The 13,520-nt window shown below is 35.7% G+C and overlaps 1 protein-coding gene across 1 annotated transcript in view; it reads left to right on the forward strand.

The window, feature by feature from the left end:
* ATM (ATM serine/threonine kinase) overlaps positions 1–13,520 on the forward strand; it is a 141,836-nt gene that overhangs the window by 16,562 nt on the left and 111,754 nt on the right. Inside the window, exons 8-12 of the mRNA XM_068988664.1 lie at positions 8,383–8,552; positions 9,880–10,251; positions 11,012–11,203; positions 11,940–12,035; positions 13,137–13,362. Coding sequence (XP_068844765.1) covers positions 8,383–8,552; positions 9,880–10,251; positions 11,012–11,203; positions 11,940–12,035; positions 13,137–13,362 — 1,056 coding nt within the window. The remainder of the gene's footprint in view (positions 1–8,382; positions 8,553–9,879; positions 10,252–11,011; positions 11,204–11,939; positions 12,036–13,136; positions 13,363–13,520) is intronic.

Below are 13,520 nucleotides of genomic sequence, written 5' to 3' on the forward strand. Positions count from 1 at the left end.
TTTAAAAATCATATGGCATAAAATTCATTATTTTAAACAGTATATATAATTCAGTGATTTTTAGCATTTTCACTGTGTTGTGCACCCATCACCACTAAGTTCAGAGCCTTTCCATCACTGCCAAAATAAACTTTGTTCCTATTAGCAGTCAGTTTCAATTCCCTGCTTCTTACAGTTCCTAGCAGCCAGCCACTAATCTATTTTCTGCCTCTGTCAATTTGCCTGTTTTGGTCATTTTGTATAAATGGAATCATATAATGTGCAGTCTTTTGTGTCTGGCTTCTTTCACTAAGCTTAATGTATTCAAGGTTCTTCCATGTTGTACCATGAATATTTCATTATTGCTGAATAATATTCAGTTGTAAGAATATATTACATTTTGTTTACCAGCTCATCAGGTGATGGCTTTAGTGGTTTTTTGGGGTTTTTTTTCTGTATAGAAAAAATTTAAAAATTTCTTTTATTTTCAATACAATTTTTAAAGGTTGTATTCCATTTACAGTTACTACACAATATTAACTGTATTTCTTGTGTTGTACAATATGTCCTTACAATAAACTCCCACTCAGTAGTTTGTACACCCCTTCCTTGGTGGCTCAGATGGTAAAGAATCTTCCTGCAATGCAGGAAACATGGGTTCAGTCCCTGAGTTGGAAAGATCCCCTGGAGAAGGGAATGGCTACCCCCTCTAGTATTCTTGCCTGGCGAATCCCATGGACAGAGGAGCCTGGTGGGCTACAGTCCATGGGGTTGTAAAGAGTCAGACACAACTGAGCAACTAAGACACCCTACTCGTAACCGCTAGTTTGTTCTCTATATCTGTGCATCTGCAGCTTTTTTGTTGTATTCATTTGTTGTGTTTTTAGATTGCACATGTACTTGATATCATACAGTATTTGTCTTTCTCCGACTTGTTTCATTTAAATGCCTTCCAAGTCTATCCGTGTTGCTGCAAATGGCAGACCTTTCTTTTTTTATGACTGAAAGAAAGTGAAAGTGAAGTCACTCAGTCGTGTCCGACTCTTTGCGGCCCCATGGACTGTAGCCTACCAGGCTCCTCCATCCATGGAATTTTCCAGGCAAGAGTACTGGAGTAGGGTACCATTTCCTCCTCCAGGGGATCTTCCCAACCCAGGGTTTGAACCCTGGTCTCCCACTTTGGAGGCAGACGCTTTACCGTCTGAGTAGTATTCATTTGTGTGTATGGGTGTGTATCCATTCATTTCTTGATGGACACTGAAGTTGCTGGCATATCTTGGCAGTCGTAGGTAATACTCTATAAACATTGGTTGATATATCTTTTCAAATTAGTACTTTTGATTTTTATAGCTATATACCCAGGAGAATTTTACTGGGTTGTATGGTAATTCTGATTTTAGTGTTTTGAGTAACCATCAAACTGTTTTCCACATTAACTGCCCCAATTTACATCCCACCAACAGTGTATAAGGGACCCCTTTTCCCCATGTCTTTGCCAATATTTGTTATTTGTGTTCTTTTTGATGATAACCATGAAAAACATTGTGACAGTGATGAGGTGATGTGGTTTTGATTTGCATTTCCCTGATAATTAGCGATGTTGAGCATCTTTTCTTTTGCCTGTTGTTCATCTGCATTTCCTCTTTAAAAAAAATGTCTGTTCACGTCTTCTGCCCATTTTTAAAAACTTATTTTTTTATTTATTTTATTTTTGGTTGCACTGTGTCTTTGTTGCTGCACATGGGCTTTCTCTAGTTGTGGTGAGCAGGGGCTACTCTTCATCGCAGTACACTGGCTTCTCACTGTGCTGGCTTCTCTTGTTACAGAGTATGGACTCTAGGTGCATGGGTTTCAGTAGTTGCAGCACACAAGCTCAGTGAGTTGTGGAGCAAAGCCTTAGTTGCTCTGTGGCATGTGGGATATTCCCAGACTAGGGATCGAACCCATGTCTCCTGCATTGGCAGGCAGATTCCTATTCACTGTACCACCAGGGAATTTCCCCTTCTGCCCATTTTTTAATCAGGTTGTTTGTTTATTTGATAAGTTGTATGAGTTGTGTATGTATGTTGGATATTAACCCATTACTGGTCATATCATTTGCTAACATTTTCTCCCATTCATTAGGTTGTATTTTTTTTTGTGGGTACTTTTCTTTGGTGTTCAAAATTTGTGTGTTTAATTAGGTCTCATTTGTTTATTTTGTTTTTATTTCCTTTTCTTTAAGAGGCAGATAAAAAAAAAGTATTGCTGTGATTTATATCAAAAGGTGTTCTGCTTATCTTTTCCTCTAGGAGGTTTTTAGTATTCAGTCTTTTAGGTCTTTAATCCAATTTTTTTTTTTAAATATAGTGTTGGAGAATGTTCTAATTTGATTCTTTTACATGTAGCTTTCCAGTTTCCCCAGCACCACTTATTGAAGAGACTGTCTTTTCTTCATTGTATATTCTTCTCTCCTTTGTCATACATTAACTGACCATAAGTACAAGGGTTTATTTCCAGACTATACACTATTCCATTGATCTATGTGTCTGTTTTTGTGCCAGTTCCATACTCTTTTGATTATCATAACCTTTGTAGTGTGTATAGTCTGAGGGCAGGGAGTGTGATTCCTCCAGCTCTGTTCCTTTTTCTCAAGAGTGTTTTGGCTATTTTGGGTCTTTTGTGTTTCCATACAAATTTTAAAGTTATTTGATCTGGTTCTGGGAAAAATATCATTAGTGCCATTTTGTTTTGGCCTCAGACAACATGCAGGATCTTCGTTCCCCAACCAGGGATTGAACCCATTCCCCCCTCCCATCCCTCACCCCTGCAGTGGAAACATATAGAGTCCTAATCACTGGACTACCAGGGAAGTCCATCATTGGCATTTTGATAAGGATTGTGTTGAATCTATAGATTGCCTTGGATAATATGGTCATTTTAATAATATTGATTTCTCCAATCCAAGAATACAACATATCTTTCTGTTTATGTTGCGTTTAGTTTCTTTTATCAGTCTTAACAGTTTTCTGAGAACAGGCTTTTTGCCTCCTGTAGGCAAAAGGTTTATTCCTAGGTATTTTATTCTTTCTAAGGCAGTGGTAAATGGGATTGTTCCTGAATTTCACTTCCTGGTAGTTTGTCGTTAGTGTATAAAATTGTAACAGATTTCCGTATATTAATTTTATATCCTACATCTTTACCCAGTTCATTGATGAACTCTTGTAGTTTTTCTGGTGACATCTTTAGGATTTTCTATGTATAGTATCCTATCATCCACAAAAATAGTGACAGTTTACTTCTTTCTTTCCAATTTAGATTCCTTTTTTTTTTTTCTGATTGCCATGGCTAGGACTTTCAAAGTCATATTATATAAAAGTGGTGAGAGTGGACATTCTTTTCTTTTCCTCATCTCAGAGGAATGCTTTCAGCTTTTCACCATATGTTTCCTCTGTCTGCTTTCTAGGAAGTTTTCATTATAAATGGATGTTGAGTTTTATCAAAAGTTTTTTTATATTCTATCTATTGAGATGATCATATGATTTTTATTTTTCACCTTGTTAATATGGTATAACATATTACTGATTTTCAAATATTGAGAAATTCTTGCATTTCTGGGATAAATCCCACATGATCATAGGGTATGATCTTTTTCACCTATTGTTGGATTTTTTTTGCTAATATTTTGTTGTGGATTTTTGCATCTGTTCATCAGTAATATTGGTTTGTAGTTTTCTTTTTTTATGATATATTTGTCTGGTTTTGGTATCAGGGTGATGCTGGCTTCACAGAATGTGTTCAGAATTGTTCCTGGCTCCACAGTTTTGTGAAATCGTTTCAGGATAGGTGTTAAGTCTGTAAATGTTTATAGAATTCACTTGTTAAGGCATCTGTTGCTGGTCTTTTGCTTGTTAGAAGTTTTAAAAATTACTGATTCAGTTTCATTACTGTTTATTGGTCTGTTCACATTTTCTGTTTCTTCCCAGTTCTGTCTTGGGAGATTGTACCTTTCTAAGAATTTGTTTTTTCTAGGTTGTCCATTTTATTGGCATATAGTTGCCTACAGTAGTCTCTAATGATCCTTTGCATTTCTGTGGTGTTAGCTGTAACTTCTTTTTAATTTCTGATTATATTGATTTGTGCCCTCTCCCTTTTTTTTCTTGATAAGTCTAGCTAAAGGTTTATCAATCTTATTTTTTCAAGAACCATCTTTTAGATTCAATGATGTTTTCTATTGTTTTTTTAGTCTCTATTTCATTTATCTAAAACCTGTTGGAGGACTTTCCTGGTGGTCCAGTTAAGGTGGTTATGAATCCACCTGCCAGTGCAGGGGGCACAGGTTTGATCTCTGGTCCAGGAAGATTCCACATGTCATGGGGCAACTAAGCCCATTGGCTAAAACAACTGAACCCACACATTGCAACTATGGAAGCCCATGCACTCTGGAGCCCATGCTTTTGAATAAGAAAAGTCATCACAATAAGAAGGTCTCACACCTCAACTAGGAGAAGCTCTGACACCTCAACTAGAGAGTAGCCCCTGGTTACCATCACTAGAGAAAGCCTAGGCATAGTAACAAAGACCCAGTGCAGCCAAAAACAAATAAATAAAATTAAAAAAATAAATAAAACTGGACTTCCAGTTCAAGATGGTAGAGTAGAAGTACGTGCGCTCAACTCCTCCTGTGAGAGTACCAAAATTACAACTAAGTATTGAACAACCATTGATAGGAGTATGCTGGAACCCTCCAAGAAAAGATATCCCATGTCTAAAGACACAGAAGAAGCCCCAATGAAACAGTAGGTGGGGTGCAATCGTGATAAAATCAAATCCCACACATGTTGGGGGGGTCACCCAGACTGGAGAACAGTAAAACCAAAGTTGTTCTTGCACTATTGTGAAGGTTCTAAACCACAACTCAGGCTTCCCAGCATGGGGGTCTGCCAAAAGGACTGGGAATTCCCAGTGAATCTGGCCTTAAGGGCCAGCAGGATTTGATTATAGGCCTTCCAGAGGAATGAGGGAAACAGAGACTCTAGTCTTGGAGGGCACAAACAAAATTTTGTGTTCACCGAGACCCGTAGGAGTAGAGCAGTGACCCCATAGGAGACTGAACCAAAACTACCTGATGGTGTTCGAGGGCCTTGTGGGTTGGCAGGGACTCACTACAGGGACAGGGGCACTGGAACGTTCCTCCTTGGCATCAACCCTCTTGGAGTTCATCATTAACCCTACCATAGGGCCCATAGACCCTAGGACTGGCTCACCTTAGGTGAGCAACAACCAGTAGGGAATGCAGCCCCACCCATCGGTAGATAATTGGATTAAAGCTTTACTGAGCAAGTCCCTGTCCACAAGATCAAGACCCAGTTTTTCCCATCACCAGTCCCTCTCATCAGGAAGCTTACACAAGCCTCTTAGCTTCATCCATCAGAGGGCAGACAGAAGAAGCAAGAAGCACAGTCTCATAGCAGCTAAAACAAAAACCATTTTACAGAAAGTTAATCATGATGGAAAAGCAGAAAGTTATGTCTGAGAATTGGGGACAAGATAAAATCCCTGAAAAACAACTAAACGAATTGGAGATAGGCAACCTTCCAGAAAAAGAATTTGGAATAAGATAGTGAAGATGATCCAGGACCTCAGGAAAAGAATGGAAGAAAAGATTGAGAAGATGTGAGAAATGTTTACCAAAGACCGAGAAGAGCTAAAGAACAAACAGAAATGAATAATACACTACTACTACTACTACTACTACTACTACTACTACTACTACTACTAAGTCGCTTCAGTCGTGTCCCACTCTGTGCGACCCCATAGATGGCAGCCTACCAGGCTCTGCCGTCCCTGGGATTCTCCAGGCAAGAATACTGGAGTGGGCTGCCGTTTCCTTCTCCAGTGCATGAAAGTAAAAAGTCAAAGTGAAGTCGCTCTGTCGTCTCCGACTCTTAGCGACCCCATGGACTGTAGCCCACCAGGCTCCTCCATCCATGGGATTTTCCAGGCAAGAGTACTGGAGTGGGGTGCCATTAGAAGGAATCAAGAGCAGAGTACCTGAGGCAGAAGAATGGATAAATGACCTGGAGGACAGAATGGTGGGAGTCAATGCCACAGAACAGAAAATAGGGGAAAAAAATCAAAAGAAATGAAGACAGCCTAAGAGTCCTCTTGGACATTAAATGCACCAACATTCGTATTATAGGGGTCCCAGAAGGAGAACAGAGAGAGAGAGAAAGAACCTGAGAAAATATTTGAAGAGGTAATAGCTGAACACTTCCTGAACATGGGAAAGGAAATAGTCAACCAAGTCCAGGAAGCACAGAGAGTCCCAGGAAGGATAAACGCAAGGAGGAACACACCGAGACAGTAATCAAACTGACAAAAATTAAAGGCAGAGATAAAATACTAAAAGCAACAAGGGAAAACAGCAAATAACACACAAGGAACTCCCATCAGGCTATCAACTGGTTTCTCAATAAAAGCTCTACAAGCCTGTAGAGAATGGTATGATGATGAAAGGGAAGAAAGGGAAGAACCTACAACCAAGAATACTCTATGCAGCATGACTCTCCTTCACATATTATGGTGCTATCAAAAGCTTTCCAGACAAAGCGTACGTCAAGAGAACTCAGCACCTCCAAACTATCTTTACAACAAATGCTAAAGGAATTTCTCTACACAGGAAACACAAGAAAAAGAAAAGACCTACAGAAAATAAACCCCAAACAATTAAGAAAACAGTAATAGGATCATACATATTGATGGTGGTGGTGGTGGTAGTGGTGGTGGTTTAGTTGCTAAGTCATGTCCGACTCTTGGGACCCCATGGACTGTAACCTGCCAGGTTCCTCTGTTGATAATTACCTTAAATGTAAATGGATTAAATACACCAACCAAAAGATATAGACTGACTGAGTGGATGAGAGCATGTGCATGTATGCCCTTCCACTTACCTCTGCTTTACCCCCCGCAAATTGTATGTAATTATTTTATATTGTTAAGTTAATTATGTTCCCATTATGGCTTGCAGTTGTAATTATCTTTTACTTTATGTCTGGCTATTAATTGTGAAAACTGATAAACATCTTTTACTGTTGTGATTATGTAACTATTACTCACTTAATACCATTGTATCATGATTGGTACACAGAAAAGTAATAGAATTCTATATTATCAAAACTAGGATCTAGTAGAAAAACCTGATATTCCTTTTTAAAATCCAGTTGCATATCAGAGTTATCTTCAAATGTTTTGAAAAATACAAATGCTCAGATACAGCTTTTTTTCCTCCAGAGCTCCAAATAAGTTTATAAGAGCAGTCATGTTTAAAAGCAACTGGACTATTCAATGATCTTTTACTTTTATCTAGTTTGTTTCACTTTTTCTATTTCATAATCACTGTTCCCATTTCATTTAGTTTATATTCTCCATCTCCTTTTTTTATGTTCTTTCTGAAGCCTTTATCAATGTAGTAGAAAAGCTTTTGTATACATATATATGAATATTTATATTTATATTATATAATATATATACTTTTAAATACTTATAAATATAAAAATTTTAGAAAACATGCATCTTTGCCTGACTAAAAAAATTGTGAAATTTTGATTCCATTTGTTTGACTTATTATAAATAGAATGGTAGATTTATAGTTAAAAAGTAGATATGTAGCAAGCAAGAAAGGTTCACTGTATAGCATAGGGAACTATAGTCAACATCTTGTAATAACCTATGATGGAAAGTAATTTCAGAAATAATATATGTGTATTTGTATAACTGAATCACTTTGCTGTGTACTTGAAACATTGTTAAGTCAACTATACTTCAATAAAATGTATATATTAAAAAAAAATAAAAACAAATAAAACCTGTGAGACACATCTAAGTTTATAGCAATACAAGCTTACCGCAGAAAATAATAAAAAGCTCAAATAAATAACCTAACCTTACACCTAAAGGAGGTAGAGAAAGAACAAACAAAACCCGGTTACTAGAAAGAAAGAATTTGTCAAAATTAGAGCAGAAATAAATGAAATTGAGACTTAATGTTTCTTAAGTAAAGATTTTCCCCAGAGATTTGGGTACCATGCAAGGATGGTTTCACTTGTCAAATATTTTCTTAACACTAAATTTATGATTTAATCCTTTTGCAAATTGGAATTTTTTCTCTACTTTTAGATGTTTTGGTGCTTTTAGTAAATTTTCCCAAACAGTATAGCTAATATTTTACTTGGTAATGTCTGCTTTCTAGAGAGCCATTATTATCTGCAAAATGTTTATTTCTATATTTCATATCCATATATTTCAGTAATTTGTTACTCTTTATGACTAACCTTATCGTCAGCTGAGGAGGAACATTTTTTTTCTATTGAACTATTAGAAATAATAGCAATATTAAATATATTTTCCTTTGTTATTTTTTAGGTTTTTAATGAAGATTCTAGATCTGTGGAGATTTCTCAGTCTTACACAACCACACAAAAAGAACTTACTGATTACAGTGTACCTTGCAAAAAGAGGAAGATAGAATTAGGCTGGGAAGTAATAAAAGATCACCTTCAGAAGTCACAGAATGATTTTGAAATTGTACCTTGGTAAGTGTTCTTTTTTTTCTCTTTCAGTATCATTTTAGTCTCATTAATTTTTCTCATAAGACCTCCAGTAGATTCCTTTACCTCATTGGCCTAGCCAGAACTAGGTCACACTTGGCCACTCCCAAAGCAGTTACTGACTAAAGGGGAATGTCATGCTGAGATAACCACCTACTGAGATAACCAGGACCTGGTGAGATAACCACCTTCATGACTCATCTCCTGGGGCCAGAACTAGGGCCTTTCCTATGCATATTCCCATAGCAAGAAGGAAGGGAGAAATGGCTGATGGGTGGGCAACCTGTACAGTGTGCCTCTTGGAATTCACTGAGTTCTATACCTCAACAGAAAGAAATTTTACCATGCATAGCACCTTCTAATATAATTAAATTAGGAAGAAATTAAAGATAGCATTCAGAATTTGGAGAATAATTTGAACCTTATGCCATGTTAAAGGCACCTTTTATTATTTGCTCTGTTCTTTAGTCTTACATAGCATTCACAGTTATTTAAGTAATTATATAAATTGTGGAATTCTGTAAAATCACAAAGTTTTAGGTCTAGTAGGAATCTGTAGAATTCTTACAGTTCAGCCTTTTTTGCAACTGCAACTGAGAAAGATTGAGCAGCTTGCCTAAGAACAGTTACAAATTCATAGAATAGTCATACTTTTGTGAATAATGTTCTATGGTTTTTCCCATGTCAATGTAATATTTAAATATAGTTGAGTTGTTAGAGGGGGGATATATATTGATTTTGATACTTACTGCCAAATTCTTATTTATTTCCTATAGTTGATGGTACCTGTTTCATATTCTTTAATTTGTCCATTTGGTGAGGTCATTTATTGAACACCTACTATGTGCCAGGCATAAGGGGTAGAGAGTGAATAAGTTATAGTTCCTATTCTTGAGTCGCACACATTCTAGGGAACTCGCAGCAAATACTGAATTAACTGAATTAATGTCAGGGGAAACATTTCTTTTTTGGTTTTTGTTCTAAAGGTATATTGTTGGTGGCTGAAGGGCAAGGAAGTGTGCAGTAAGAAGTAGAATATTGGTAATTTAGTTATTTACAAGCAAATTTAGTTATTTGTAAGCAAAATATGATAGCTTACCCAGCTAGCCAAAATGCTGTCAATCTTCTTGCCACTTTAGGAAGTAGGACCAAATAATTACTAAGAGCCAGTTTATTTTGAGGGTAGTCTGGAAAATGATGATGACAATGTTTTAATTAGGATATTGTATGAGTACTATGTCTATATATTTATTTTCTTTTGGCATCTTAATGCAGTAGAATATTTTTCAAATTATTTGTATTTTTTTTTTAGGTTACAAATCGCAACTCAATTAATATCAAAATATCCTGCAAGTTTACCTAACTGTGAGTTGTCACCATTACTAATGATACTATACCAGCTTCTACCTCAACAGCGACATGGGGAACGCACACCATATGTGTTACGATGTCTTATGGAAGTTGCATTGTGTCAAGGCAAGAGGTCAAACCTAGAAAGCTCACAAAAGTCAGATTTATTGAAAATCTGGATTAAAATTTGGTCTATTACTTTTCGTGGTATAAGTTCTGAACAAATACAAACAGAAAACTTTGGCTTACTTGGAGCCATAATTCAAGGCAGTTTAGTTGAGGTTGACAGAGAATTCTGGAAGTTATTTACTGGGTCAGCCTGTAGACCTTCATGGTAAGTTGACTATTAATTATATTTTGAAGCATATATATTTCCTGATTTTTGTAATTTCTAACTTCAGTTAAAAATATGTTAAATTCTGTTTCAGATTCTTTCGTTTGTTAAGGAAATCTTAATAAATAAGTTTGAAATATGAAGAGATTACTAAACCCAGTTTTAAAGATTACATATCTGTTTGCTCATAAATAGAATAAACTATTTCTTTTAGTATTGCATACTGTTGCAATAAGGTAGTACTTAGTCAAGAATTTTCTCAAATGTAGTCGGATTTTTTGTACTCATTTAGTCCATAAAAGTTTATGTATCTACCGTGTGCCAGGACATGTCCTAAAAATTGACCACAGAGTAGTAAAGAGATACACATGGTCCCTGTCCCTCTAAGAGCCTAATTGTTTTAAAATTGAAGTATAGTTGATTTACATTATTGTGTTAGTTTCTGGTATATAAGCAAAGTGATTCAGTTTTTTCTATATGTGTGTGTGTGTGTGTATATATATAAATATATATATATATATATATATATGTTTGTTTCGTATTCTTTTCCATTATGGTTGATTACAGAATGTTGAATATAGTTCCTTCTGTATACAGTAGGACCTTGTTGTATATCTATTTTACACATAGTAATTTATGTCTGATAATCCCAAATTCTTAATTTATCCCTTTCCCACATCCTTTTCCCTTTGGTAACCATAGTTTGTATTCTATGCAAAAAGTTTACTTTTAATATTAATTGTCTTTTGTTTTGCGACAGTCCTGCAGTATGCTGTTTGACTTTGGCACTGACAATCTGTGTAGTTCCAGAATCAGTAAAAATAGGAATTGAGAAAAATATATGTGATGTAAGCAGAAATTCTTTAAAGGAATTGATAATGAAATGGCTCTTATTCTGTCAGTTAGAGGATGACTTTGAAGACAGTACAGAACTACCTCCAATTCTTTGCAGGTAATTTGAGTTCCTTAGCATGCTGCTGCTTTTTAAATTTACTTTGTAAGGGGTTCTCCATTTCTTATTTGATACTAGATGGCTTTATTTTGCAGTGATTTTCCAGGATTTTCCAGAATTAGTCCTAACTATTAAACAGTCCCTTTGTTTTTGTTCTGTGTCTTTGTACCTGAATCTTTGCCCAAGTTCTTTTACTTTGTTTTCTCTCACTACCTAGACCAGTGAGAGTTACATGTTTATGATTGTCCTTAAATAGGTCCATCTGAACATACATCCACTCAGGTATATCGTGGACTCATAAGGAGAATGCTTTCTGGGCTAAATATGTTAAATTCATGAGGGGAAGAAATGAAAAAAAGACAAACTGGTACTTAAGCACTAAAATGGGGAGCAACTTGCCCACGTAACCTTTCCTCAGTCAGTAATTGGAACTGAGTGATTGAAGGGGCTCCTCTGGATCCTAGTGATTTGACTTGAATTTCACAGTTGTTTAGGCTCTTTGAAAATTTAATATGGTCCTACATCTAGAAGTCCTGAAAATGATAGTAACAAAAAATTTATGTTCCTTAAGTACTTTTTCAATTGTTAAGAAATTTAGTACAGATGGAAACAGTTTTAATTTGGGGTCCAAATTTTAGAGATCAGTATTTTTAGTTAAGCACGGGCGTTTAAGTTTAAAGAATGCTTTAAATGGCTTTTGGTCTTTTAAGTAAAGATCTCTATTTTTACTTCATAGTAATTTTCCTCATCTTACCCTGGAGAAAATTCTCGTGAGTCTCACTATGAAAAACTGTAAAGCAGCGATGAATTTTTTCCAAAGTGTGCCAGAATGGTATGTTTCCTAATGGAGTTCTGTGTTGTTTTAATTAACAAAGATAATAATTTTAGCAGAGTGGTAGCTACATCTTAAAAATTGTGAACCAAATTGGTCAATTAAAAAAATAATAACTGTTAGCAAGGGAAAATGTCTTAAGTAAAATTTCTTGAGTAAAATTTCTTAATTAAATTTCTTTTAATTCAATAATTATAATTTATGTTCTGTAATGTATTTATGATGGGATATTAAGAACATAAACATCATGTGGGAAAGGGTTTTTCTATATGTCGAATAAAATCTGAATGACTACTTTAAAAACTAATGATAATTTACTATAGGGAAAACAAAAATCTAAAAACCTCATTTTAGTCGATTGGCTCCAGAGGCTTATGTTTATCACTGTGACTGAAAATGATTCACTGGCATGAAGTTTTCTAGTCTTTCTCAAGAGGGCATAATACGAAATAAATCTACATTTTGGAGAAATGTGAAAAAAAGGGAAAAGTTTTCAGACAATTTGTTTTTCATTTTCTTTTCTTTATTTATTTGGGTGCCTCAAGTCTGAGTTGCAACACGTGGGATCTTTTATTGTAGCATACAGACTCTCGGTTTGGCACGTGGGCCCAGTAGTTGAGCTCTCTAGTCGTGGCAAGCAGGCTCCAGAGTGCACAGGCTTAGTGCTTGCCACGTGAAAGCTTAGTTGCTCCACTGCATCTGGGATCTGACCGGGAGTCAAACCTGTGTCCCATGCATTGCAAGGCAGATTCTTAACCACTGGCCCACCAGAGAAGTCCCTTAGATAATGTTATTCTTGATGTTTATATCTATTGTTAATTAATTTTTTTAATACTTCCTGAATTTGCCTTTTAGATTGAATCTTTTATTTCTCTTGTCCATTTGTTAGTGACATTGCTACTGAATAATGAAATTCAATGTAAGTAGTTATCAAAATCCAAAGAAAAAAAGCATTAAAAGAATAATTCACTAATTACATGAGCAATCTTTGAATAAAATAGATTCAATGTTAATGCTAAGTTAATGTTTTATTTGATGCTGTATGAAGGTAAAGAAGTAGACAGTTTGATCTTATAAATTGAAAATCTTACTTCTTTAAAGTGAGCAACACCAAAAAGATACAGAAGAACCTTCATTCTCAGAAGCTGAAGATCTGTTTCTTCAGACAACTTTTGACAAGATGGATTTTTTAACCATTGTGAAAGAACATACAATAGAAAAGCACCAATCCAGTGTAGGCTTTTCTGTCCACCAAAACCTCAAGGAGTCACTGGATCGCTATCTTTTGAGACTGTCAGAACAGCTTCTAAGTAACTACTCATCTGAGGTGAGCTTTTTCAAGAAGAGCTAAAGCCTGTGTTTGATTCTACTTTGGTAGACTGTTAGGAAGGAGAAATAGTGTCAGGAAAGGCCCTAAGGATGATGAGAAGCTTACTTTTAAAAGCAAAGTAATAGCACATGTCTACAAATTGGGAAAAAACTTAG

This window comes from Capricornis sumatraensis, chromosome 16 (assembly GCF_032405125.1).
Source record: "Capricornis sumatraensis isolate serow.1 chromosome 16, serow.2, whole genome shotgun sequence".
In the NCBI taxonomy this organism is placed as follows: Eukaryota; Metazoa; Chordata; class Mammalia; order Artiodactyla; family Bovidae; genus Capricornis; species Capricornis sumatraensis.